Source organism: Phodopus roborovskii, unplaced genomic scaffold (assembly GCF_943737965.1).
Source record: "Phodopus roborovskii unplaced genomic scaffold, PHOROB, whole genome shotgun sequence".
Classification (NCBI taxonomy): Eukaryota; Metazoa; Chordata; class Mammalia; order Rodentia; family Cricetidae; genus Phodopus; species Phodopus roborovskii.
The window spans coordinates 2,384,861-2,406,484 of NW_026125675.1; the positions used below are offsets into that span (position 1 = coordinate 2,384,861).

Genomic DNA, 21,624 nt, shown 5'->3' on the forward strand with positions numbered 1-21,624 from the left:
TGCACTTTTTTTTTTTGGGGGGGGGGGTTGTAGACCAGGCTGTCCTGGAGCTCACAGAGATCTGCCTGCTTCTACTTCCCAGTGTTGGGACTAAAGGTGTGTGCCAACACACTTGGCCACAACAAGTCCAATAAAGGAAAACATTTAATGTGTGTGCCTTGCATTTTCAGAAGTTTAGTCCATTGTCATCATGGTGAGACATGGTGGCGTGCAGGCAGACATGGTACTGGAGAAAAAGCTGAGAGTTCTACCTCTTGATGCACAGGCAGCAGAAAGAGTATGTCCACATTGGGCATAGCTTGAACATAGGAGATCTCAAAGCCCAACCCCATAGTAACACCAAACTACCACAAGGTGGGTCTCTGAATTCAAGTCCAGCATTGTCTACACAGTGAGTTCCAAACCAGCCAAGGCTACGCAGTGAGATCCTGTCTTGGAAGAGAGGACTTTTGTTGTTTTTTTTTGTTGTTGTTTTTGTTTTTGTTTTTTGAGACAGGGTTTTACTCTGTAAGAGTCCTGGCTGTCCTGGAACTCACTTTGTAGACCAGGTTGGCCTTGAACTTCCTGAAATCTGCCTGCCTCTGTCTCCCAAGTGCTGGGATTAAAGGCATGTGGCTGTCGAGAGGACGATTAAAAAATTTTGAGAAGAAAACATCATTTTGTGGGGATAGAATACATGTAAAAGTGAACCATACAACATAGACCCAAGGGTAACATCCCCTTCTCATGTATTTATTTTGTATCCATTTGAGAAATGTTAGCTACATTTCTTTAGGAGTTTTAAACTTTATATCCTATATTATAATTCTATTCTAACACACACACCGCTTACTGGTGATATGATGATACAAACCTATAATCCCAGCAGTTGTGAAGTTCAAGGTCTTTGGCTATATAGTAAGTTTAGGGCCAGCCTGGACTATGTGAGTCCCTTTATCAAAATGAAAAAGTAGGGCCAGCTAGATGCATGAGCAAGTAAAGGTATTCTGCCAAGCCTGTTAACCTAAGTTAGATGCCCAGAACTCACATAATGGAAGGAGAGAAGAAACAGCTTGAAAGTTGTAGCTCATAACCTCTTCACACATGCCATGACACTCACATGCCCATATATATGTGTACATGCACATATACACACAGACAGGATGCTGAAGAAATGGTTTGGCAGTTAAGAGTGTTTATTGCTTTAACAGTGTACCTGGATTCTACTGCTTTTTTGTTGTTGTTGTTCCTAAATTTTATTTAAGAATTAATACAAAACATTGCAGACTAATGCATCTTTACCTTTGTCCTCTTCGTCCTGGTTAATCTGGAAGTAGCACAGCTCATAGCTTTCTTTGCTGTTGGTAACAACACGCAACTAGTCTCAAAGATTGTTCTTCTTCAGGTATTTCTTGGTGAGATATTTCAAATATCTTTTGGAGAAAGGCATCTCGGATGTGACAGTGATCTCTCTCTTGCTGTGTTTGATAGTCACAGCCCCTCCACCAAGATTATGATTTTAAATTCTCTAAACATCATTGTGCAATTTTTTCTATGAATATACACTCCCCCCCTTTTTTTTTTTTTTTTTTTTTTTTTTGAGACAGAGACAGGGTTTCTCTGTATTGCTTTGGAGCCTGTCCTGGAACTAGCTCTGTTGACCAGGCTGGCCTCGAACTCACTGAGATTCACCTGCCTCTGGGCCGAATGCTGGATTTAAAGGCCTGTGCCACCAATGCATAAATGTGCACTTTTAACTCATTTGGGTAAGTACCAAGGAATATGCTTGCTGAATTATATGGCAAGAATATGTTTAATTTTGTTAGAAGCCAACATCCAATCTTCCAAAGTAGCTATTCTGTTTGCATTCCTACCAGCAATGAATGATTTTCTGAGCTTTCTGTTGTGACAAAATACTTGAGAGAAATAAACTTAAAGGAGGAATTTATTGGCTTCTGCTTTTAGAGTTTGAATGTTTCAATCATGGTCACTTGATCCCATCACTGTAGGCTTTTGAGAGCATTATGATGGGGGTGGCATAATGGAACAGAGCTGTGCACCATTTGGCAGTTGGGAAGCAAAGAGTATGAGGGAAATGGGACAGAGGTAAGATAAAACCAAGTTTGTGATGGTGGTTCATGCCTATAATTTTAGCCCTTTTGAGGATAAACTCAAGTTCAAGGCCAGCTTGGGCTGCAAAACAGTTTCAAACAAATAGTAAGCCAGGCATGATGACAAATACCACTAATGCTTGCATTTTGTAGGTGGAGGCAGAAAGAGTAGGAATTCAGACCATCCTTGGCTATATAGCAAATTCAGACCCTTTCTGGGCTACCTGAAAGCCTATCTCTAAAACAAAACAAAACAAAACAAAACAAAACAAACAAAAAAGAATATAACTTTCAGCCAGGCACAAGCCTTCCTTTAATTGCAGAATTCTGGAAGCAGAGGCAGGGACAGAAAAATTCAAAGTTGGGTGGTGATGTTATACACACACCTTTGATCTCAGCACTCCGGAGACGGAGGCAGGTGGATCTGTGAGTTCGAGGACAGCCTGATCTACAGAGCTAATTCTAGGACATCCAGGACTCTTACACAGAGAAATCTGTCTTGAAAAACAAAACTAAACAAAAAACCAAACCAAAAGAAAGAAAGGGCTGGAAATGTGGCTGCTCAATGAGCATTTACCTAGAATGTGAGAGGGAGGCCCTGAATGCCTAGGTTTAATTCTAACCCTTAAAAAACAAAAACAAAACAAAACAAAACAAAAAACAAGAAATAAAAAAAAAATGTTGAATAAAAAGAGGAATACCCCCACCCCAGGAATGTGTCTGTCCTTGTGTATATGCTGGTACAAGTGGGTCTGAACTCATTATGTACCCAAGGATGACCTGATACTCCTGTCTCTACCTTCCAAGTGCTGCTGATTACATGGCTGTGTCACCATGCCCTGGAAAGGTATATAACTACTTATTTTTATTTTATTTATATATAGAGTTGTTTTGTTCAGACAGGGTTTCTCTGTGTAGTCCTGGCTATTCTGAAATTCACCCTGTAGGCCAGGCTGATCTCAGACTCAGAGATCTGCTGCCCTCTGCCTCCCAGGTACTGGGATTATGAGCTTGCTCCACCACCTCCTGGCTACTCTTATTTTTTAAATTTTGAGACAAGGTCTCACATATCTCAGGCTGGCCTTATGTAGCCAAATCTGGCTTTGATCACCTTATCCTCTTGCCTCCAAGTGCTGGGGGCACAGGCAGGTATTACCATGTTCCGATGAGTTTATTACTTTTTGGTTTATTGAGACAGGGTATCTTTGTGTAGCTCTGGCTGTCCTGGAACTAGTTGTTAGACCAGGCTGGCCTCAAACTCACAGAGATCTGCCTGCCTCTACTTCCTGAGTGCTGGAATTAAAGGTGTGTGCCACTTCCACTGCTTGTCCCAACAAACACTCTTAAACACTCTTCTTACGTTATTTTTTTTATTTTTTTTTTTTCTATAAAGATGCCCCGACCAGCGGGGCCTAGTTATTCATGAATCGAGGTGGGCTAGAACCTGAAAATAATGGGAGAGAAAGAAGGAACGAGACCAAGCAATGCTTGTCAAGGTCTCACTTTATTAGGCACAAAGAGGAGTTTTTAAAGCAAAGCAGGGAGGAAATGGGGAGGGGTAGCTGTGCTGACTCTGGGGCTCTGGTATTGTCCCAGGCCATAAATGTCTGTTTAATCTCAGTTCCTGGTGTCTTGGTTCATCTCAGTTCCTGGGTTGAATGGAACAGACTGCTTTTTTTTTTTTTTTTTTTTTTTTTAGCAGTTTTCTGTTTTACCAAGATAAGGTTCAATTAGAGTTTTAAGGTGTAAGTAATTCTGCAAGAGGATGTGACTCAAGGCCGGCTCCCAACATAAAGATGTACCAAATATATATCATATTAGTTCCCTAGGGTGCTGTAGCAAAGTGCCACAAACTAGCTAGCTTAAAACAAAACAGTTCTGTTCTTTTTTAAAAGACTTTTTAAAAAATGTTTTATTGTTTATACGTTCTTCTGCCTGCATGCCAGAAGAGGGCACCATATCTCATTATAGATGGTGAGCCACCATGTAGTTGCTGGGACTTGAACTCAGCCAGTGCTCTTAATTGCTGAGCCATCTCTCCAGCCCAAAACATAGTTCTTTTCTGATACTTTTGTAGACTGCAAGTCAAAAATCATGGTGTTGGTGGAGCTGAGTTTGCTCTGAAGTCTCTAGGAGAGAATTGGTTCTTGTTTGTCTGTTCTTCCCTGGTGGTGTCAGAAATCCTTATATGTCCTTGGCTTGTAGCTGCATCACTACAGGGTATCTGTTCATCTGTCCTCTACCCATTCTGCATCTATGTTTTTCTCCTTTGTCTAGCATAGTGGCATGCAACATTTAGAGGAGCTGGAAACAGGAGGACCAGAAATTCAAGCATTGCCTACATAGTGAGTTTGAGGCCACCCTAGGCTATGTGTGTCCATCACAAAAATATAAATGTTCTTCCTTCCTTTCTTTCTTCCTCTCCTTTTCTTTCTTTCTTTGTTGTTTTTTGAGACAGGGGTTCTCTGTGTAGCTGTGTAGCCCTGGCTATCCTGGAATATGTTTTGTAGACCAAGATGGCCCTGAAATGTCAGAGATCTGCCTGCCTATACCTCCCAAGTGCTGGGATTAAAGGCAGGCACCACTGATGCCCAATTTCTTTTCTTTTTGTGTAGTACTGTGGGAATGAGTTTAGTATTTGTAAAGATAATCAACATACCAGGAAATAAAATTGGCACAGAGATGTAGGCATATTTGGGGGCTCACATTTTTTTTTTGGCTCATAGTTGTAATCCTAGCACTTGAAAGGTTGAGGTTTGCATAGTGAATTTTATTCCTACCATAACCTTGTCTTTAAAAGAAGAAGAGAAAGGAGAAGGAGAAGAAGAGAAATGTCAATTCATTTGTGCTTGTGACTTCCATTTTCTGTTAGTTCTTCCTTTAAGGCAAATCACAAGGAAGGATAATGCTCCCATGTATCATCTTCCCTAATTTACGGTGGGATCGTCATTGCCAAAGTTAGCAAGTGTTGCTACATAAAAAGAAACAGTGTTCTGCTCTCATCGTATTTATTATCTGCCTTTTAGTGGCAAATGACACTGACATTGTTACTTAATGTTTTCCTTCAGACCCGGCTACAGCCTGGGTTTTCCCCTCCTTTCTGAAGTTGCATCTGTTCTCTTTTTCTAGATCCTCCTGCATTCTGCCCATTTTAAGCTCTGGCTATTGTTCCCCTGATAGAACAGTGGAGGCTCTTCTCATTCTAAGGGATTGCAGTTTTTCATATGCACCAGACGGAGGGTCTATCTTTAGAAAAAGATCCAGTCTTGCGACTTTAAGACGAACGCAGAAAAGGGCAAATATTAGAGAATGGGGCTCTATAGAACCACCCCGCCCAGCTGAGCCAGGTAGTAGCCGGTAGTGCTCAGTCCCGCCTCCTTTCTCACAAGGAGCGTGCGCGACTGGAGACCTGTACAGCCAACCAGTGAGAAGGACTGGTCATGAATGGCATGATCTTGACCCAATCAGAGGAGAGTATGGGAGAAGGCCGCCCCCTTCCAGATCAATGTGGGCGGGGCTCGGGTGGAGATGACGGTCATCTGATCTGCAGCGGCCTCGGAGACCCAGGCGCTAAAGGCTGAGGCTATGATGGCGGCCCCAGTGGTATCTCAGATGCGGACAGGGACACGGTTCGTCCCAGTCCTATGGCTGCATCTGTCGTTGGCGGCAGTGGCAGCGGCAATGGCCGCGGAGCAGCAGGTGCCCCTGGTACTGTGGTCGAGTGACCGGTGAGCAGGTCGGGCCAGGTCGGGTTGGGCTGGGCCGGGCCGAGTTGAGTGGAGCCAGGTTGGGTTTAGGAGGGCTGTGCTGTGTGGCGCGGTGAATGAGTCGCCTTCGCTGAACTCCTGGGCTGTCCTTGACCGGGTTTCGAGGCCCAGAGGGAGACTATGTCTTACTCAGGGCCTTGCTCCATGATGGCCAGTTTTCAGCTCCGGGGGGCCTACGTGAAGCAGGGAGCCCATGGACTTGGATGGATCTCAAGCCACGCAATCACAGCTGATGGTGAATCTTCTGTCCACTTCTAGGGATCTGTGGGCTCCTATGGCCGACAGACATGAGGGCCATATTACCAGCGATATGCAGCTTTCTACTTACTTAGACCCAGCCCTGGAGCTGGGCCCTCGCAATATACTGTTGTTCCTGCAGGACAAGGTGAGCCTACCCCAGTCTGCTATGTCTTTGTCATGGGAAAGCAGACCTCACCCCATCCTCACTGCCATTTCCCAGGTGAAGCTGTGGTGATTTTGTTCCACCTGTAGGCAGGTGTGGCTAGATTTTCTTCAAGACCTGTACGAGATGCTTCAGTGGGGTCAGGAGACCCATGGAAATGTCAGGAACTTGATTTAAGGAAGCAAGGGGTCACATATCAGATAATAACCTATTACTAAACATTATTTTCTGGTGTACTATAGCATGGTGGGAATTATCACTCAGTTTTGCAGATGAGAAGATTCACTTTTGGGGAAGATCAGTGTGACTTTCCCAATAGCTAATGGTTGCCAGAACTGTAATTTTTACTGTCACAATTGTAATAGGAGTAATTGGAAAATGATCCCTTATTTATCCTTTTATTTGTACTGTTCTCAAGTGATATCATTTTCTTGGTTTAACTGTTAAGGAAAGTAATGCTGATGAGGTAAAATGACTTGCTGAAGGTCCAGATTTGGTATCAGTCCTATCCCCCAGTTTTGTGCTGAGCCAGCATTCTATTTTCCTTTCACTCCAGGTGTTTGCATCCAGAGCAGGAGTATGGACTATGAGAAGGTTCTAGCTCAGCATAAGATTATTGTTCAGGAGGATGTCAAGTCTATGCTTGTCCCTTTCCCTGTAGTGGCCTGCTTGACTCATTTTGTTTGTGGCCTCCCTCTGTTGCTGTGTCTGCTGCTGGTAGTGATTATATTAGTCAATAGTCTTTTTGAAAGGTAGTAAATAACAGGTCAGAGTGGAACTCAGTCTTACCACCTGTTTCAGCCTTGAGGAACATGGAATAATCTTTGTAAACCATAGTTTCTACAGGTGTAAAATGAAAATGGCTACCTATATCAGGGGAGTGAGAGAAATAATCTACATAAATCCTCTAGCCACAGTCTCCCAATCTTAGGGTATTTCTTTCTTTTGCCAATGATAGAGTGCTTAGTTTGTGTTAGAAGTAGACATTCTTGTGAAGTCAAGTGGTTAAGAGCTAAATTTGAAGCCAGGTGCATGCCTGTAATCCCACAACTCGGGAGGCAGAGATAGGCAGATCTCAGAGAGTTTGAAGCCAGCCAGTTCTATAAAGCAAGTTCCACAGCTGTTATACTGAGAAACCCTGTCTCAAAAGAGCCCAGTGTTGGTGGTACAAGTCTTTAATCCCAGCACTCGGGAGGAAGAGGCAGAGGTAGCAGGATCTCAATGAGTTCAAAGCCTGGAGCAAGTTCCAGGACAGCCAGGACTATTACACAGAGAAACCCTTTCTCTAAAAACTAAAAAAAAAGGGGGGAAGGGGCTGGAGAGATGTCTCAGATGTTAAGAGCACTGGTTGATCTTTCAGATGTCCTGAGTTCAATTCCCAGCAACCAAATGGTGGCTCAATAGTCTCCTAATCATCTGTAATGAGGTTTGGTTCCCTCTTCTGGCTTGTAGGCATACATGCAGGCAGAACACTATACATAATAAATAAGTAAAATTTTAAAAATAAACTGAAAAAAAGAGCTAAATTGGTATGTGATATGCTGTCAATCCTTTACAGAAAGAATCAGGCTAAGGCAACACAATAACAAAGGACACTGTTTTAAATATCAGTATGATTAGGCAGGGTCTCAGTAGGTTATATCTTGTTAGCAGGAGGGAGTCATGTGCCTTTTGAGGAGGGACATTACTGGCAGGAAAATAGCAGGTATAGATGCTCTGGGCAAGAGAGTGCTCTTAGAAAGTTCAAGGGAGTGGAACCTAGTGAGTGATTGAAACGACAGGAAATGATCTTCCAGGTCACTTAGAGATGGTGCCACAGGGGCAAAGATTGGTGGTAGTTCTGAGTATAACAAAGCCTTGTATATATAGTACAGAGTATAGGAGAGTATAGGAGAGGAGGCTAGGAAAGGAGGCTGGGCTTATGTATACTAAACACAATGAGTTTAGGGAAGCTGGTTAAGATTACCTTTGGGCCTAACTAGGAAAAGCCAGAGGAAGCTAGCTGGGGGATGAAGGGAGGAGGGCTAAGATACTTGTAGATTGTAGAGGGAAGGGCATGGGATTGGAGTTAATGGGGTCCTGGGAGCTCAGAAGTTCCAGTTTCCTCCATTCTTTTCCAATATTTTCCTCTCTCCTAACTCCCACCAACATTGTTGGGACAAAGACTTCTTCCCTTGAAAAGGATCCTGTCCAGACTGGTCATAGATGTTCTCCTTTGCTCTGACTTCTACTTCCCTCTTAGGAGGCATGTAATAAATGTTCTTTGCTGTCATCTTCCTCTTTTCACCTTCCCTCCTCCACAGTTCTTGCTGGCTGACTCTTGCTTTATAGGTTATCATAAGCTAACTTTCCATAGATTTCCAACCCCATGACCACCTTCAGTGCCTTGTCACCCTGCCCTCAGAGTGCTGGGGAGGAAAGAGTGAGCCTTCCACTCACTCCCACCACAAGTTCAGGTGGTTTACTCTCCTCCTCCATGCCGAATATGACTTATAATGTATATTTAGCCCTGAGGATCCCCCCTTAGTCCTTGTTCATTGCCCAGCCCTCCTGGTGACATCTCTTCTACTTCTCTTTTAGCTAAGCATTGAGGATTTCACAGCATACGGTGGTGTGTTTGGAAATAAGCAGGATAGTGCCTTTTCTAACCTGGAGGTAAGGGTTTGCTCACAGCCCCAGCTAAGAAATACATTCTGTGCTCTCTTTCCCATAGAGAATACCAGAGACTTTGAGGGTATGTGAGTGTCAGATGTGGGACATATACTTTCTGACCAATTGTGACATCCCTGTGGGGTGTGGCTTTCCAGGCAAGGTTTGTTGGAGTTATTAGGCTCATTGTTCCCTGGCTTATTTTGCCTTTGACCTCTCTCCTACCATCAGAATGCCCTGGATATGGCCCCCTCCTCACTGGTGCTTCCTGCTGTGGACTGGTATGCAGTCAGCACTCTGACCACCTACCTGCAGGAGAAGCTTGGGGCTAGTCCCCTGCATGTGGATCTAGCTACTCTAAAGGAGCTGAAGCTCAATGCCAGCCTCCCTGCCCTGCTGCTCATCCATCTGCCCTACACAGCCAGGTACAGCCTGGGTGGCACGCCTCCAGCCTTGCACTTTTCAAGATATGGGTAAGGTCCTGGGCTCTGAGCATTGGTGGCAGAGTTGAGTCAACATGACAATATTCTCCTATTCACCACCTTGGGACTCTTCCAGAAAGATCCTTGAAGAGACAGGAAGGACTTCCTCTTAGGCTGTGACTTACAAGTATCCACCACTGAGTTATGCCTGTTGGGCCTCCAAAAATGAGGTAGACATGGTCCCTACTTGTAGAAAACCTCTTCACCCAATGAGGCCCTCTTTATTAAAATGGTAGACAGGGACTGTACTTGCAAAGTGGTGAAAGGGGAATGGAATTCCAGGCATGGGTAATGAAGCAAATAGAGGTATGGGGAGGGCTAGCTGCTCTGAGCTGGGCATCTGCATGGCTGTCGGGGCAGCAGCTGAAGTGCACAGGCTTGGTGAGTGGGGATAGCAGGGAACGAGGTGCTGGAAGGGTTGAGAGAAAGGTAGTGAGCTTCAGAGAACTGTTCTATGCAAGCTGTTTGGATTTGAGGGAAGAGCAACCTGAGGGCCTCTCACTTTCTTATCCATAGCTCCGGTCTGATGGCTCCAAGGGAGGTCCTCACAGGCAACGGTGAGTGTGGTCCCAGAAGACTTAGCTCCTCATCTTGACTTTGGGCCAGAAAAATAGAACTGGTTTCTCCTAACTACAAGGGTGGCCCCCTGTTTTTTCAGAGTAGCTGACAGCTGAGCAGGTACATAATGGCTGGCTGGCCGGCCATGTTTTACAGCCAGCTTCACCTGACAGAAGTGCCTTATGACCCCCTGTGCAAGAACCCTGGAATCTAGTTTCTGCACAGGTCTAAAAAAAATCTATGGATTTAATAGACCAGTTGCCACACCAGCCCCAGTAGAGACAGTGTAGCAATGGCTGAGAGAAATCTCAATGGCTACCTGTCCAGAGGTTCGCACCACACATGGTTACGCCTCCTGGGGAAAAGTGGTTCAGGACCCTGTAGGTGATTGCCCGACTGACAGTCTGGAACGTGTGCTAGGTGTTTGTTGTGCTATGATAGCTATAATGCTTTTGATCATGGGTGCTTTCGCCTATAGCTCCACTGTTAATTCAGAGAAGCCCAGGAAACACTTAGATATAGTTTCAGGGACAGAAAGAGATACAGACAAGCCCTCAGCTACAAATCCCAGGGTGCCAGTGGAGACTTCAGGTGTCAGCCCAAGGCCTAATAAATTAACATACCTAAAGCTATAGGAATTTGCCCACAAGATGACCCTGCCTAATTAGCCCGCCAGCAGAAAAGCTGTTGTGGGGATTTACTACTAAGATTTTAGGGCCCCTAAATCAATAAAACAGCACAAGTGTTCTTATCAATGCTGTTAAAAGTTTACTGACTAGAGACAATGATTATTCTCTAAACTCAGTAAATCAAATCCCTGGTAAGCTGATCACAAGCAGGCCTAAATAAACAGAGGTTCCCAGCTACACAGTTGCTTAGATGTATTTACGATCTCATGCTCCAAAGTAATTGCTGACATTTCTATAGTATGTCTGTAAATTTTAAACTGTGGCCAAAGATCTGTTCCTTGAACTTTCTGCATAAAAACCTGATGCTCTGAAGTAAAAATCGCAGCAGTTGCAAACCTCCTCAAGTGTGTTTGTGTCTGTCAAGCCGAAGCCACTCCTGACCTGTTCATCCGAGTCTTGGTATCCCCACAGACCCATCGCCCACTGAAAGGTCTGAGGCAACCAGTAACATTATGCAAGACAATTAGGAGGGCTTGTCTGTGTAGTAAATGACAGTCTATCTGCATGGAAAAGAAATTAGGTAGATATGGAGTTCTCTATATCACTGTATATTTTGTTTCTCTGAGGCCACAGTTGTCTCCAACAGGAGGGTAGGAGCAGAAATAGCTGGGTTTAGGGGTCTTCAGTGGAAACCAACAGCACTGATTTTTCTCAAGGTCTAGAAGGTCTTTAAAGCAGACAGTGTGGAGTATTTATTTAAGCGTGCTAACTGGTGACTTGGCTCTCTGCTCTCCTGTCATGCTTCAGATGAAGTCATTGGACAGGTACTGAGCACACTGAAGTCTGAAGATGTTCCTTACACCGCAGCTCTTACTGCAGTCCGCCCTTCTAGAGTACGTACTCTTCTACTTTTCTAGCAGGGTCCCTGGGGCATGGGGTTGTGAGGTTTTTGGTGAGTGTGCCTGGAAATGAAAGGGTATGTCACAAGCAGGGCCTCCCATGAGTCCTTAGCTTGGGAGATTAGTTCGCAAAGGATTGCTTCCTCTATACACAGGGACTTTTTTTTCCATCTTGCTTGTGAGCCACTCGGGCAGTGTTCATGCAATTTGCTATAAGTGATCATAAGTTTATGGAGATGGGAACATCAGGGCTAGGGACTTTCAGATGGTGTACAGGATACCCAGGGGGAAGGAAGACGATTACAACGGATTAGGCTTTGTTTTTAGAGCTTGTTGGATATTTCTGCAGGTAGCCCGTGATGTACCCGTGGTGGCTGGGGGTCTAGGTCGCCAGCTGCTTCAGACTCAGGTGGCTTCACATGTGATCCATCCTCCTGTGAGTTACAATGACACTGCTCCAAGGATCCTGTTCTGGGCACAAAACTTCTCTGTGGCATACAAAGACGAGTGGAAAGACTTGACTTCCCTCACCTTTGGTGTGGAGAATCTTAACTTGACTGGCTCCTTCTGGAACGACTCCTTTGCCATGTAAGGATACTAGGCAGGGAAGGAAGAACTGTGTTATCACATATGGCCTTCTTGCCACTGTGAGTCCAGTATAGGGTAAGGATGTAGGATCAGGTGTGTATATGTTGGGAGTGAAGAAGGTCTTTGTGTGGTATGTTCACCAAGGGGTTAAAGATAGTATCATGGGGTGATGTTTGAGGGGTTATTGGAGAGGGAGCCTCTCACAAGTTTGCCTTCCCATACATTTCAGGCTTTGGTTGTTGGGCTCTGGGTTATTACCATCACACAGTCCCTTGGGACCCTGCCCCTTCTTTGAACTCAACCCCTGGGACTGCAAATAGCAGACCAGCTGCCAAAACCAGTTCTAGGCTTCCTATCCATGAGGACTCAGCAGACATGTAAATGACCTTAAGAAGGGGCTGAAAGAGGCCCAGGATACTCAGCAGAAACCAGGGGAAGTAATCCTAAGCTGGAGATGTGGAACCTAGGTGCTGATCCCCCAACTGTTCTTGATTTGGTTATGACTGGAGTTTTAGTTTTCCCATCTGCTAAATGGGGACTGTATTGGCAGGTGACTGTAAGGATGGATCTAGGGCAGCTTAGGCTGGACCCAATCAGAGGAGGACCTTGCTCTAGGTTCTTCTAGAGCCTGACAGCACCCCTCTGCCTTGCCCCACAGGCTTTCACTGACCTATGAACCACTCTTTGGTGCAACAGTGACATTCAGGTAAGTTCTGGTGACTGAAGTGTGGCTGATTTGGTATGTCTCCATGGTCTTCTGTTCATCTGACACCTCTGCTACCCTGAACTTCCAGGTTCATTCTGGCTAGTCGCTTCTACCCAGTGTCTGCCCGATACTGGTTTACTATGGAACGACTTGAAATCCACAGAAATGGCTCTGTTGCCCATTTCAATGTTTCCCAAGTCACAGGACCCAGCATCTATTCTTTCCACTGTGAGTATGTCAGCAGTCTGAGCAAGAAAGGCAGTCTCCTTGTGACCAACGAGCCCTCACTCTGGCAGATGACTCTTCATGACTTTCAGGTATTGAAGGGGGGGGGGGGGTGGGCTCCAAGCTGGTGGCAGTAGGGGGAGGGAAGAAGGGCCCAGAGAAGCTGAAATTTCTATCCTTGTGCTGTCTCTGAAGGTCTAGACTATTCACTGATTGTAGAACCCCAGCCCTTACTGTCTGTAGAGACTTGTGGTCCCCTCTGATCCATGTCTATGTGTCTCCTAGATCCAGGCCTTCAACGTGACGGGTGAGCAGTTCTCCTATGCTAGCGACTGTGCTGGCTTCTTCTCCCCAGGCATCTGGATGGGGCTGCTCACCACCCTCTTCATGCTTTTCATCTTTACCTACGGCCTGCACATGATACTCAGCCTCAAGACCATGGATCGTTTTGATGACCACAAGGGCCCCACCATCACTTTGACACAGATTGTGTGACCTGTGCCAGAGAGGGATTGAGGGAGTATTGGTGTATAGGTTGTCATGTTTCCACCTTCTGGCATAATGGATAGAAGGGTTTGTCCTCTTCCTGTTAATAGCATGAACCCTACACTACCCTCAGCCTGTCTTGCTTCTTCTCAACCTGCTGAGGGACTGACTTCCTTGGGGGCTATCCCCCACTTCTACCAACAAAGTGTATATATTATTCATAGATATTAGACAAATCTTCCAGGCTCCATCATCATGAGGGGAAGGAACATTAATTTTATGGTTCCCTTTCCCCCTTAATTTATTCTTGCCCCTCCACTACTATCCCTTGTTGTTTATAGTACTTCTGTGTAGTTAATGCTCACTCCCCAAGCTTTATGAAGCTACCAGCAACAGCAATGAACTTGAGGTTCCTTGAGTTTGAGAAGTATGGAAAGTCTACTCAACTGACCAGTGTGGCTGTTGTGTTTTATGGGTGATGTGTTAAGAATGATCTATACACTAGGGTTTATTTCTGTAGCCTGAGAAGGAAGAGACCTCCATGAGGCTTGTTCCCACTAGGATTGCCTGTCAAGAGGCGTGGGTGGGGGGGTGCTCCTTTGTTTCCCTTCCTAATAAAATAAAGACGTGTTGCCATGTGTTGGGCCTTGGCTTTTAGTCACTCATTTCTGCACTTGACAGTAGATTTGTTCTTGGCTAAGGGGAAGAAGTGCCCAGGTGTAGTCCAGTCAGGCAGGAGGTAAGAGGGGGAGGGTGGGAGAGTCTTCAGCAAGCTGATATTCTTAAGGAGTTAAGGTAGAAGCCTGTTATTTCTCCTGGCCTTGGGGAGAGTCTTGACAATGGCAGCTCTCTGCAAAGACACCGGCAGCTGCAAATACCATAGGGCCTTGCTGTTTTTCCCAGAGGGGCGGTACTGGAGCGCACGGGGAGGGGAGGGGAGGAACGGGGCGGGGCGCGCGCGGCTCCCGCGCATGGATCCTTCTCGGGACGCAGCACCTGCCGCGGACTTGCCCCGCCCTGTATTTCTGTGGGCTTACGAAGATCTTAGTTGCCTCCGGAGTCATGCTGGTGCTGAGACTCAGGCACCGGAAGCCCTTCGAGAAAATAAGCAGAGGAAACGGTGCCTTCGATAGGGCGTGGCAGGGCCCGAGGAGGGAGAGGGACTCTTTGACGCAGCGGAGGGATCTTGAGACGACTGATAGCCGCCATCTTTAGTTCAGTGCGGCGGCAAAGGCAGAGGCAGTGACTGCTGTGGTGAAAGAGGAGGAGGAGCTGAACGGGCGTTGGTACCAAGGCCTGACCATGGATGAGGAATACGATGTGATAGTACTGGGGACAGGTCTTACAGTAAGTGTCACCCCAGGTGTTCATATCCCTGTATCATGCCTTTCCCATCCTCATGGTGATGCAGAGCCCTGGCCACCGGTCTCATTCTCCCATCATTGCGTTCCTGGCTATGGTCCTGGCAAAGCCAACCCCGCTCCCACCCTACTACCTCACCCTAGGATGTCGACTCGACTGCTGTGCCATGTCCTTGGCTCCCCGTAGAGGGCCCTCTTTCACCCTGTACCCCTGCATCCTAGGACCCCTTCATCGTCCCTATCTGTGTCACCGAGGTGGAAAACCGCCTCCTTCCCCCACTGGACCGGTTACACCCAGCCCCCACCTTTCGCCTGCACTCATCACCGGCTTAGCATCCTTGATTAGCATCCCTTACCATTGTGGTGATCACACTAGGGCGTGGAGTATAAAGGTATGGGTATGGGGGTATTTCAGGGGTGGACTCTCATCCTGCTTTTCTGCCTTTTGGGAGGGTACGGGAACCCAGAGAATGTTCCAGAAGCAGTGGCAGTGGGGGTAGTTACGACATTCCCTCTACACCAACCCACTTTCCCATGGAGATCTCAGGCTGACTATATCATCAGCCTTTGTCCTTGGGCTAGTGACAGTGAGTGGTGACGGTGGGGTGTTTGTCTTAGTCCCGTCCTCTAAATCTTGTTGGTTTGCATCCTGAGTCTGGACCGGTAGATAAAGCCAGAGGGTTAGGGGCTCCTGCCCTTTGATGGAGGAGAAGCTCAGGGTGGGGCCTGGGTTTTCAAGTACTGGGCTTCCCTTTTAAAGACACTTTGAATTGGTTCTTCTCCAGACTCGTTACCATTTAGTGGGCTCAGAGTGTAGATACTTACTTGGCTTGTGGGTGCTAGAAGACTGTCCTTAGTTCTGCTGGAAGCTCTGCCTCCCTAAGCCTCATTTAATGCTCTAGTAGTTCACTGTTTTGCCCAACAGGGTTATAAAGGAAATAGCATATGAAGCCATTTTCCCTCTCCTCAGTTTTAGGTGCTACAAGAGCCAGGGCTTTATGTTATGAAATTTGTGTCAGGTTTGAGTCAGGGACAAATCAGGCATGCAGGTCAGAAGGCAGATGGGAGTGTAGCTGCAAATGCCACCCATCCCCCAGGAATGCATCTTGTCTGGCATCATGTCTGTGAATGGAAAGAAGGTGCTGCACATGGACCGGAACCCTTATTATGGGGGTGAGAGCTCTTCCATCACACCCCTGGAGGAGGTAAGGCTTCTTAGACCTGGGCTTAGACCTAGACCCCTTGTTAGTCTTTCATATAGGAGCATGGGGTCAAAGTAGTTCCGGGGTGCTGGGCAGGAGAATGGGAGAGGGATGGGTGGTCCTTGACATTTTTCTTTCTTCCTGTCCTGTTTACAGCTATATAAACGCTTTCAGTTGCTGGAAGGGCCCCCTGAGTCAATGGGCCGGGGCCGAGACTGGAATGTTGACTTGATCCCCAAATTTCTCATGGCCAATGGTGAGGGAGATTAATAAGATAATGAATATGGTGATTGGTGGGTGGTAGTGATTGGGAAGACCAGGCAGGAGGGTCAATCTCCAGAATAAGGCCAGTCAGACAACTGAGTTTTGAAGGAAGCTATACTGATATCCCTAATTCTCTCTGGACACAGGTCAGCTGGTAAAAATGCTACTGTATACAGAAGTGACTCGTTATCTGGACTTCAAGGTGGTAGAGGGCAGCTTTGTATACAAGGGAGGCAAGATCTACAAAGTACCATCCACTGAGACTGAGGCCTTGGCTTCTAGTAAGTATGAGTCTCCTTAGCCAGAGAATAATGGGACAAGAGGAAGCAGACTATTCTCAAGATAGTTATGCAAAAGACTCCCATTTGCCTAAGCCTAATCTTAGTTCCATGTAGTCCCAGAGCCCCCTTGCTTTATAGTATCTTTATTGTACTGTGCTACCCATCCTGGCAAGTTACCAGAAAGGAATCTCATGGAGGAGGATTTTTTTCTTGGTAGAGGGCCTACTTGGCCCCCATAACATCCCCAAGTGGAGCTGGGAGTGCCTCTTCCTACAGATAGGAAAACCATGGCCAAGAAGGGTGGGACAGGGTTACACGACTGAGCTCTGGTGGGAGCCAGGACACCAACTTTCCTGTCCTGCTCTGGTGGAAAGAGGAGTTTTATGTCCCAGGAATACAAAAAACATCTTTTCAATACCCCTCCTTCAGATCTGATGGGCATGTTTGAAAAACGACGCTTCCGAAAATTCCTGGTGTTTGTGGCAAACTTTGATGAGAATGACCCCAAAACCTTTGAGGGTGTCGACCCTCAGACCACCAGCATGCGTGATGTCTACCGGAAGTTTGATCTGGGCCAAGATGTCATTGATTTCACTGGCCATGCCTTGGCGCTCTACCGAACTGATGAGTGAGGGGAAAGCTAGCTGGTGGCAGGAGCCTCTTTGTCTGGCTCACACCTTACCCTCCCCACCCACAGCTACCTATTGTATCCACTGCCCACCCTGCATATCCCTTGTATTTGTCTATAAGCTCACCTGTTGCATTTCCATCCCTCTCTTCCATTTGACTCAATCTTTGTCAGTTCATAAAGGGTGGTGGGAAGGGTGGATGGTGTCTTTGAATGTTAGTGGAGTGCTGCTGTCAAAGCATCTTCTCTTGTCCCCCAGTTACCTGGATCAGCCCTGTCTTGAGACTATTAACCGCATCAAGTTGTACAGTGAGTCATTGGCCCGGTATGGCAAGAGTCCATATTTGTACCCACTCTATGGCCTGGGTGAGCTGCCTCAGGGCTTTGCAAGGTGAGGACCCTTTTTTTTCAAGGAGGAATTGCTGGGTATCACTAAGGCCAATAAGCCTGGTGGTGGTATTTTACCCCTGTAATCCCAGTGTTTGGGAAGCAGAGGCAGGCAGATCTCTGTGAGTTCCAGACCAGGATGGTCTACACAGTGGGTTCTAGGATAGCCAAGGCTACATAAAGAAGCAATGTCTTGAAAAACCAAAATAAAATGAAATCAATGAAAGGCCAAGAATGGAAATTACCTCCTTGAGCATTTTTGTGGCATTTCCTACTTTCCCATCTAAACTTCATGTACATTGTTCCATCCCTGGGTAATGGGGGCACAGCCTTAGTGTGGAGTAAAGGTGGAGAGTTGGCTCAGCCGATAAGAGCGCGTGTTTTTACAGGGGACCCAGGTTTGATTCCAACACCCACATGGTGGCTCACAACTGTCCATAACTCCAGTTTTAGGGAATCCTAACACCCTCATCTGACTTCCATAGGTACCAAGCATGTATGTGGTCTACAGACATATGCAAACAAAACACATACACATAAAATAGTGAATATTAAATATATACACTTAAAAAGTAAATGAAATACAAAGTAAAGGACCAGATGTCCATGAAAATAGCTTTCCCAGATCCTGGTAGCACCCGGACTAAGTCTGTAGGATACCAGAAGCTTGAATCTGAGTTTCCCTGGAAGCTGGCTCTTTGCCAGAGAATCCTTTATTCGATTCCTGAGTCATTTCTATGTGAAGCTACACTCACTGGACCTTTGCAGAATAGAATATTCTGGATGGAAACTCCAGAGAGAAAGAGTATGCCAAGATGGGCCCTAAGTTCATCTGAAAGAGTTGGAGTTAAATTCTGTCTACCTGAGCAGTTTTCTCTGTCTCTCTGGTAAGGTGGAGAGAGTACAGTAGATTTGGTCCTTAATCTCCTAAGAAGACTTCTCCATCATTTTCCTTACTACAGATTGAGTGCCATATATGGGGGAACATATATGCTGAACAAACCTGTGGATGACATCATCATGGAGAATGGCAAGGTGGTGGGTGTGAAATCTGAGGGAGAGGTAAGCATATCCTGTACATTTGTTACCATGACTTGGTTAAGGTTTGGACTTTTTTAGGGCTATGTTCATAGGGAGCATTATTGCTGGTGAGTTTGCTGTTTGATTAACCCTGAGAGCCTCATAGCTGGGAACTGGGTGGTCAATAAAAGTCTACATAGCTACTTCTGTTGGCAAGAAGTATCTTTTAAGGGCTAGAGAGGTGGCTCAGCAGTTAAGAGCACTAGCTGCTCTTGTAGAGATCCTGAGTTCAATTCCCAGTAACCACATGAAGGCTCACCACTGTCTGAAATGAGATCTGGTGCCCTCTTCTGGCCTGCAGGCATGTAAGCAGAACACTGTATACATAGTAAATAAATAAATCTTTTTTAAAAAACTATCCTTCAAATTGCCAGATGTGGTGGTACATACCTGTAATCCCAGTACTTGCAAGGCAGAGGCAGATAGATTTAAATCAATCAAGAAGTAACTTTCAGAAGTCATATGCTATGTCTGTAGTTCCGAAAGCATTCTTTTGGAAAGGGTGTCATGTATCCCAGGCTGGCCTCAAATAGTCTATATAGGTGAGGATGAACACTTGATCCTTGTGCTTCCACCTTCTTCATGCTGGGATTACAGGTGTGTGTCAACATACCTGGTTTATGCAGTGCTAGAAATCTAACCCAGGGTTTTATGCATAATAGGCAAGTGTCATACCAACTGAGATACATACTCCCTGCCCCTCCACAAAAACAAAAAATTCTTCAGCCTGGTGTGGTGGGGCATGAACCCTGAGGTGGCTGACAGAGGATAGACTCAAACAAAATCCTCATCAATAGCAAAAATGTGTGATCATTGTGTTTTAGCAGTAGGGTTACCTCGCCCTGTATGTGAAGGATCACCTCTGAACTTCAAGGAAGGGATTCTGTTCTATAAGAGGGTCATGATGACACTCAGACCTGCATGGCTTTACTTTTGGCTCAGTTTACTACTACCCAGGGCAAGGGGTAATCTGACAGGTGCAAAGCTTTCTGATGCTTTCACAGGTGGCCCGCTGCAAGCAGCTGATCTGTGACCCGAGCTACATCCCAGACCGTGTACGGAAGGCTGGCCAGGTTATTCGCATCATCTGTATACTCAGCCACCCCATCAAGAACACCAATGATGCCAATTCTTGCCAAATTATCATCCCTCAGAACCAGGTCAACAGGAAGTCAGGTAGGCCTGAGTTCCAATTGACCTGAGGGATTACCTTCTGTTGCTATGTCTCTCTTCTCACAAGACATCTTGGGGCTTTTTGTGACATTTTGTTACAGAATGTGTCTGGGATTGGATGGCCTTCCCTTCTTCATGAGAATTACAGTTTGGATGCTATCTGCATGTTGGGTTGGGGAGGGGCAAGTGGGCCAGATTCCTGTCCAGTTCCTAGGAACTACCTTTTTGTGTGGTCATTTCCCCTGGCACATGTTAACTGAGTGCTTCCTGTGGCCAGATATCTATGTGTGCATGATCTCCTATGCACACAATGTGGCAGCACAAGGCAAATACATCGCCATTGCCAGCACCACCGTGGAGACGGCAGAACCAGAAAAGGAGGTTGAGCCTGCATTGGAGCTGTTGGAACCCATTGACCAGAAGTGAGGGGCTAAGCCAAACTGGGCAGGCTGGGTTGAATATCAGGAATGGGCAAGGCCAGTTGTGAGACTTTAATCTATCTCTTTCTTCCATTTGCCCCTCAGGTTTGTGGCTATCAGTGACTTGTATGAGCCTATTGATGATGGTTCTGAGAGTCAGGTAAGAAACCTGTCCCAATCAGCCCTGGCTGTTGATACCCACCCAAAATCCTCTGCCTTATTTCCCTGAGCCCTGGGGTTTTGTCTATTTACAGGTGTTTTGTTCCTGCTCCTATGATGCCACCACACACTTTGAGACTACTTGCAATGACATCAAAGATATCTACAAACGCATGGCTGGGTCTGCCTTTGATTTTGAGAACATGAAGCGCAAACAGAATGATGTCTTTGGAGAGGCAGATCAGTGATTGCTGACTCCCCTCTTCCAGCCCCTGCTCCCCTTTCCCCAACCTGTATGTCCTTTTATGGGGCAGGGAAGATAGTATGGCTGGGCATCTCTGTTTCCAGCATCTTATGTTTCCCCCCACCACCACATTCTGATCACTCATCTCATTTCTCATTGATTTGATTCACTGACCAAATCTTTAACATTAGCGATGGTTTGGGAGATGGGGGTTGGATAGTATTTTTTTTCTTGGTTCTAGGAAAAGAGGATTCCTGTGTGTGAGCATGTGTGCTCACCAGTGTGTGTGTGTGTGTGTGTGTGTGTGTGTGTGTGTGTGTGTGTGTGTATTTGTGCATGGGCATGTGTATGTGTATATGTACACCCTAATTTTGCTGTTCAGGAAGGAGTGGAGGAAAAGCTGACTGCCCCCACTGTTCTTGCTCCTATGTAGTGGCCTTTGGAGATACCCCATCTTCTCCCCTAACTCTTATGTGTTGGAGAAAAGGGACCCTCCCAGCACAAAATTGCATTCCTCTTCCCCCTTATAATTTATTCTAATTTATTAACTTTGACATACCTGTCTGAGCCCTTATCCTTTCTGTGTAGCGTGGCCTCTCCCAATCCTGGCAGAGTCTGGGTTTAGGTGTGGTCCCCTCTGGGAGTTTTCTATTTTTAATTTCTAGTCTTTGTGTTGTGTTCTCTAAGAAAAAGTAAATGTGAGCAAAGCAGAAGGAGGTAGGAAAGTAGATCCAAACCCCAGTATGCCCTGCCCCATGCCTTTTCCTTTAGTGGTGGGAAACCCTTATCTTGCAAAGTGAATGTGTCCCCTTCCCCAACCTCTAGTGTATTTCAAAGTAAAAACCTCCCAATAAAACTCTTGAAACCTTAGTCTGGATCTTTAGGTTCTTTTCTGAAACGTTGTTGAGCTTTGCAGGACTGGATCAATTTAGCTTCTGGAATTA

At 46.0% G+C, this 21,624-nt stretch overlaps 2 protein-coding genes across 3 annotated transcripts; both read left to right on the plus strand.

The window, feature by feature from the left end:
- The first annotated feature begins 5,649 nt into the window (after positions 1-5,649).
- On the plus strand, positions 5,650-14,121 carry Atp6ap1 (ATPase H+ transporting accessory protein 1). Of its 2 annotated transcripts, XM_051178340.1 has the most exons (10): positions 5,650-5,818; positions 6,116-6,242; positions 8,841-8,915; positions 9,141-9,334; positions 9,908-9,948; positions 11,386-11,471; positions 11,827-12,065; positions 12,724-12,771; positions 12,860-13,088; positions 13,282-14,121. In XM_051178340.1, the coding sequence occupies exons 1-10, from the start codon at positions 5,676-5,678 to the stop codon at positions 13,489-13,491; spliced, it is 1,392 nt and encodes a 463-aa protein (XP_051034297.1). In that variant the 5' UTR covers positions 5,650-5,675; the 3' UTR covers positions 13,492-14,121. The 2 variants fall into 2 exon arrangements, with proteins under 2 accessions (XP_051034297.1, XP_051034298.1); XM_051178341.1 differs by lacking the exon at positions 8,841-8,915.
- A 530-nt stretch (positions 14,122-14,651) lies between these two features.
- On the plus strand, positions 14,652-21,550 carry Gdi1 (GDP dissociation inhibitor 1). Its single transcript, XM_051178343.1, has 11 exons — positions 14,652-14,829; positions 15,941-16,048; positions 16,202-16,301; positions 16,456-16,590; positions 17,020-17,218; positions 17,478-17,609; positions 18,568-18,667; positions 19,690-19,861; positions 20,136-20,280; positions 20,383-20,437; positions 20,532-21,550. The coding sequence occupies exons 1-11, from the start codon at positions 14,785-14,787 to the stop codon at positions 20,682-20,684; spliced, it is 1,344 nt and encodes a 447-aa protein (XP_051034300.1). The 5' UTR covers positions 14,652-14,784; the 3' UTR covers positions 20,685-21,550.
- Positions 21,551-21,624: the final 74 nt, after the last annotated feature.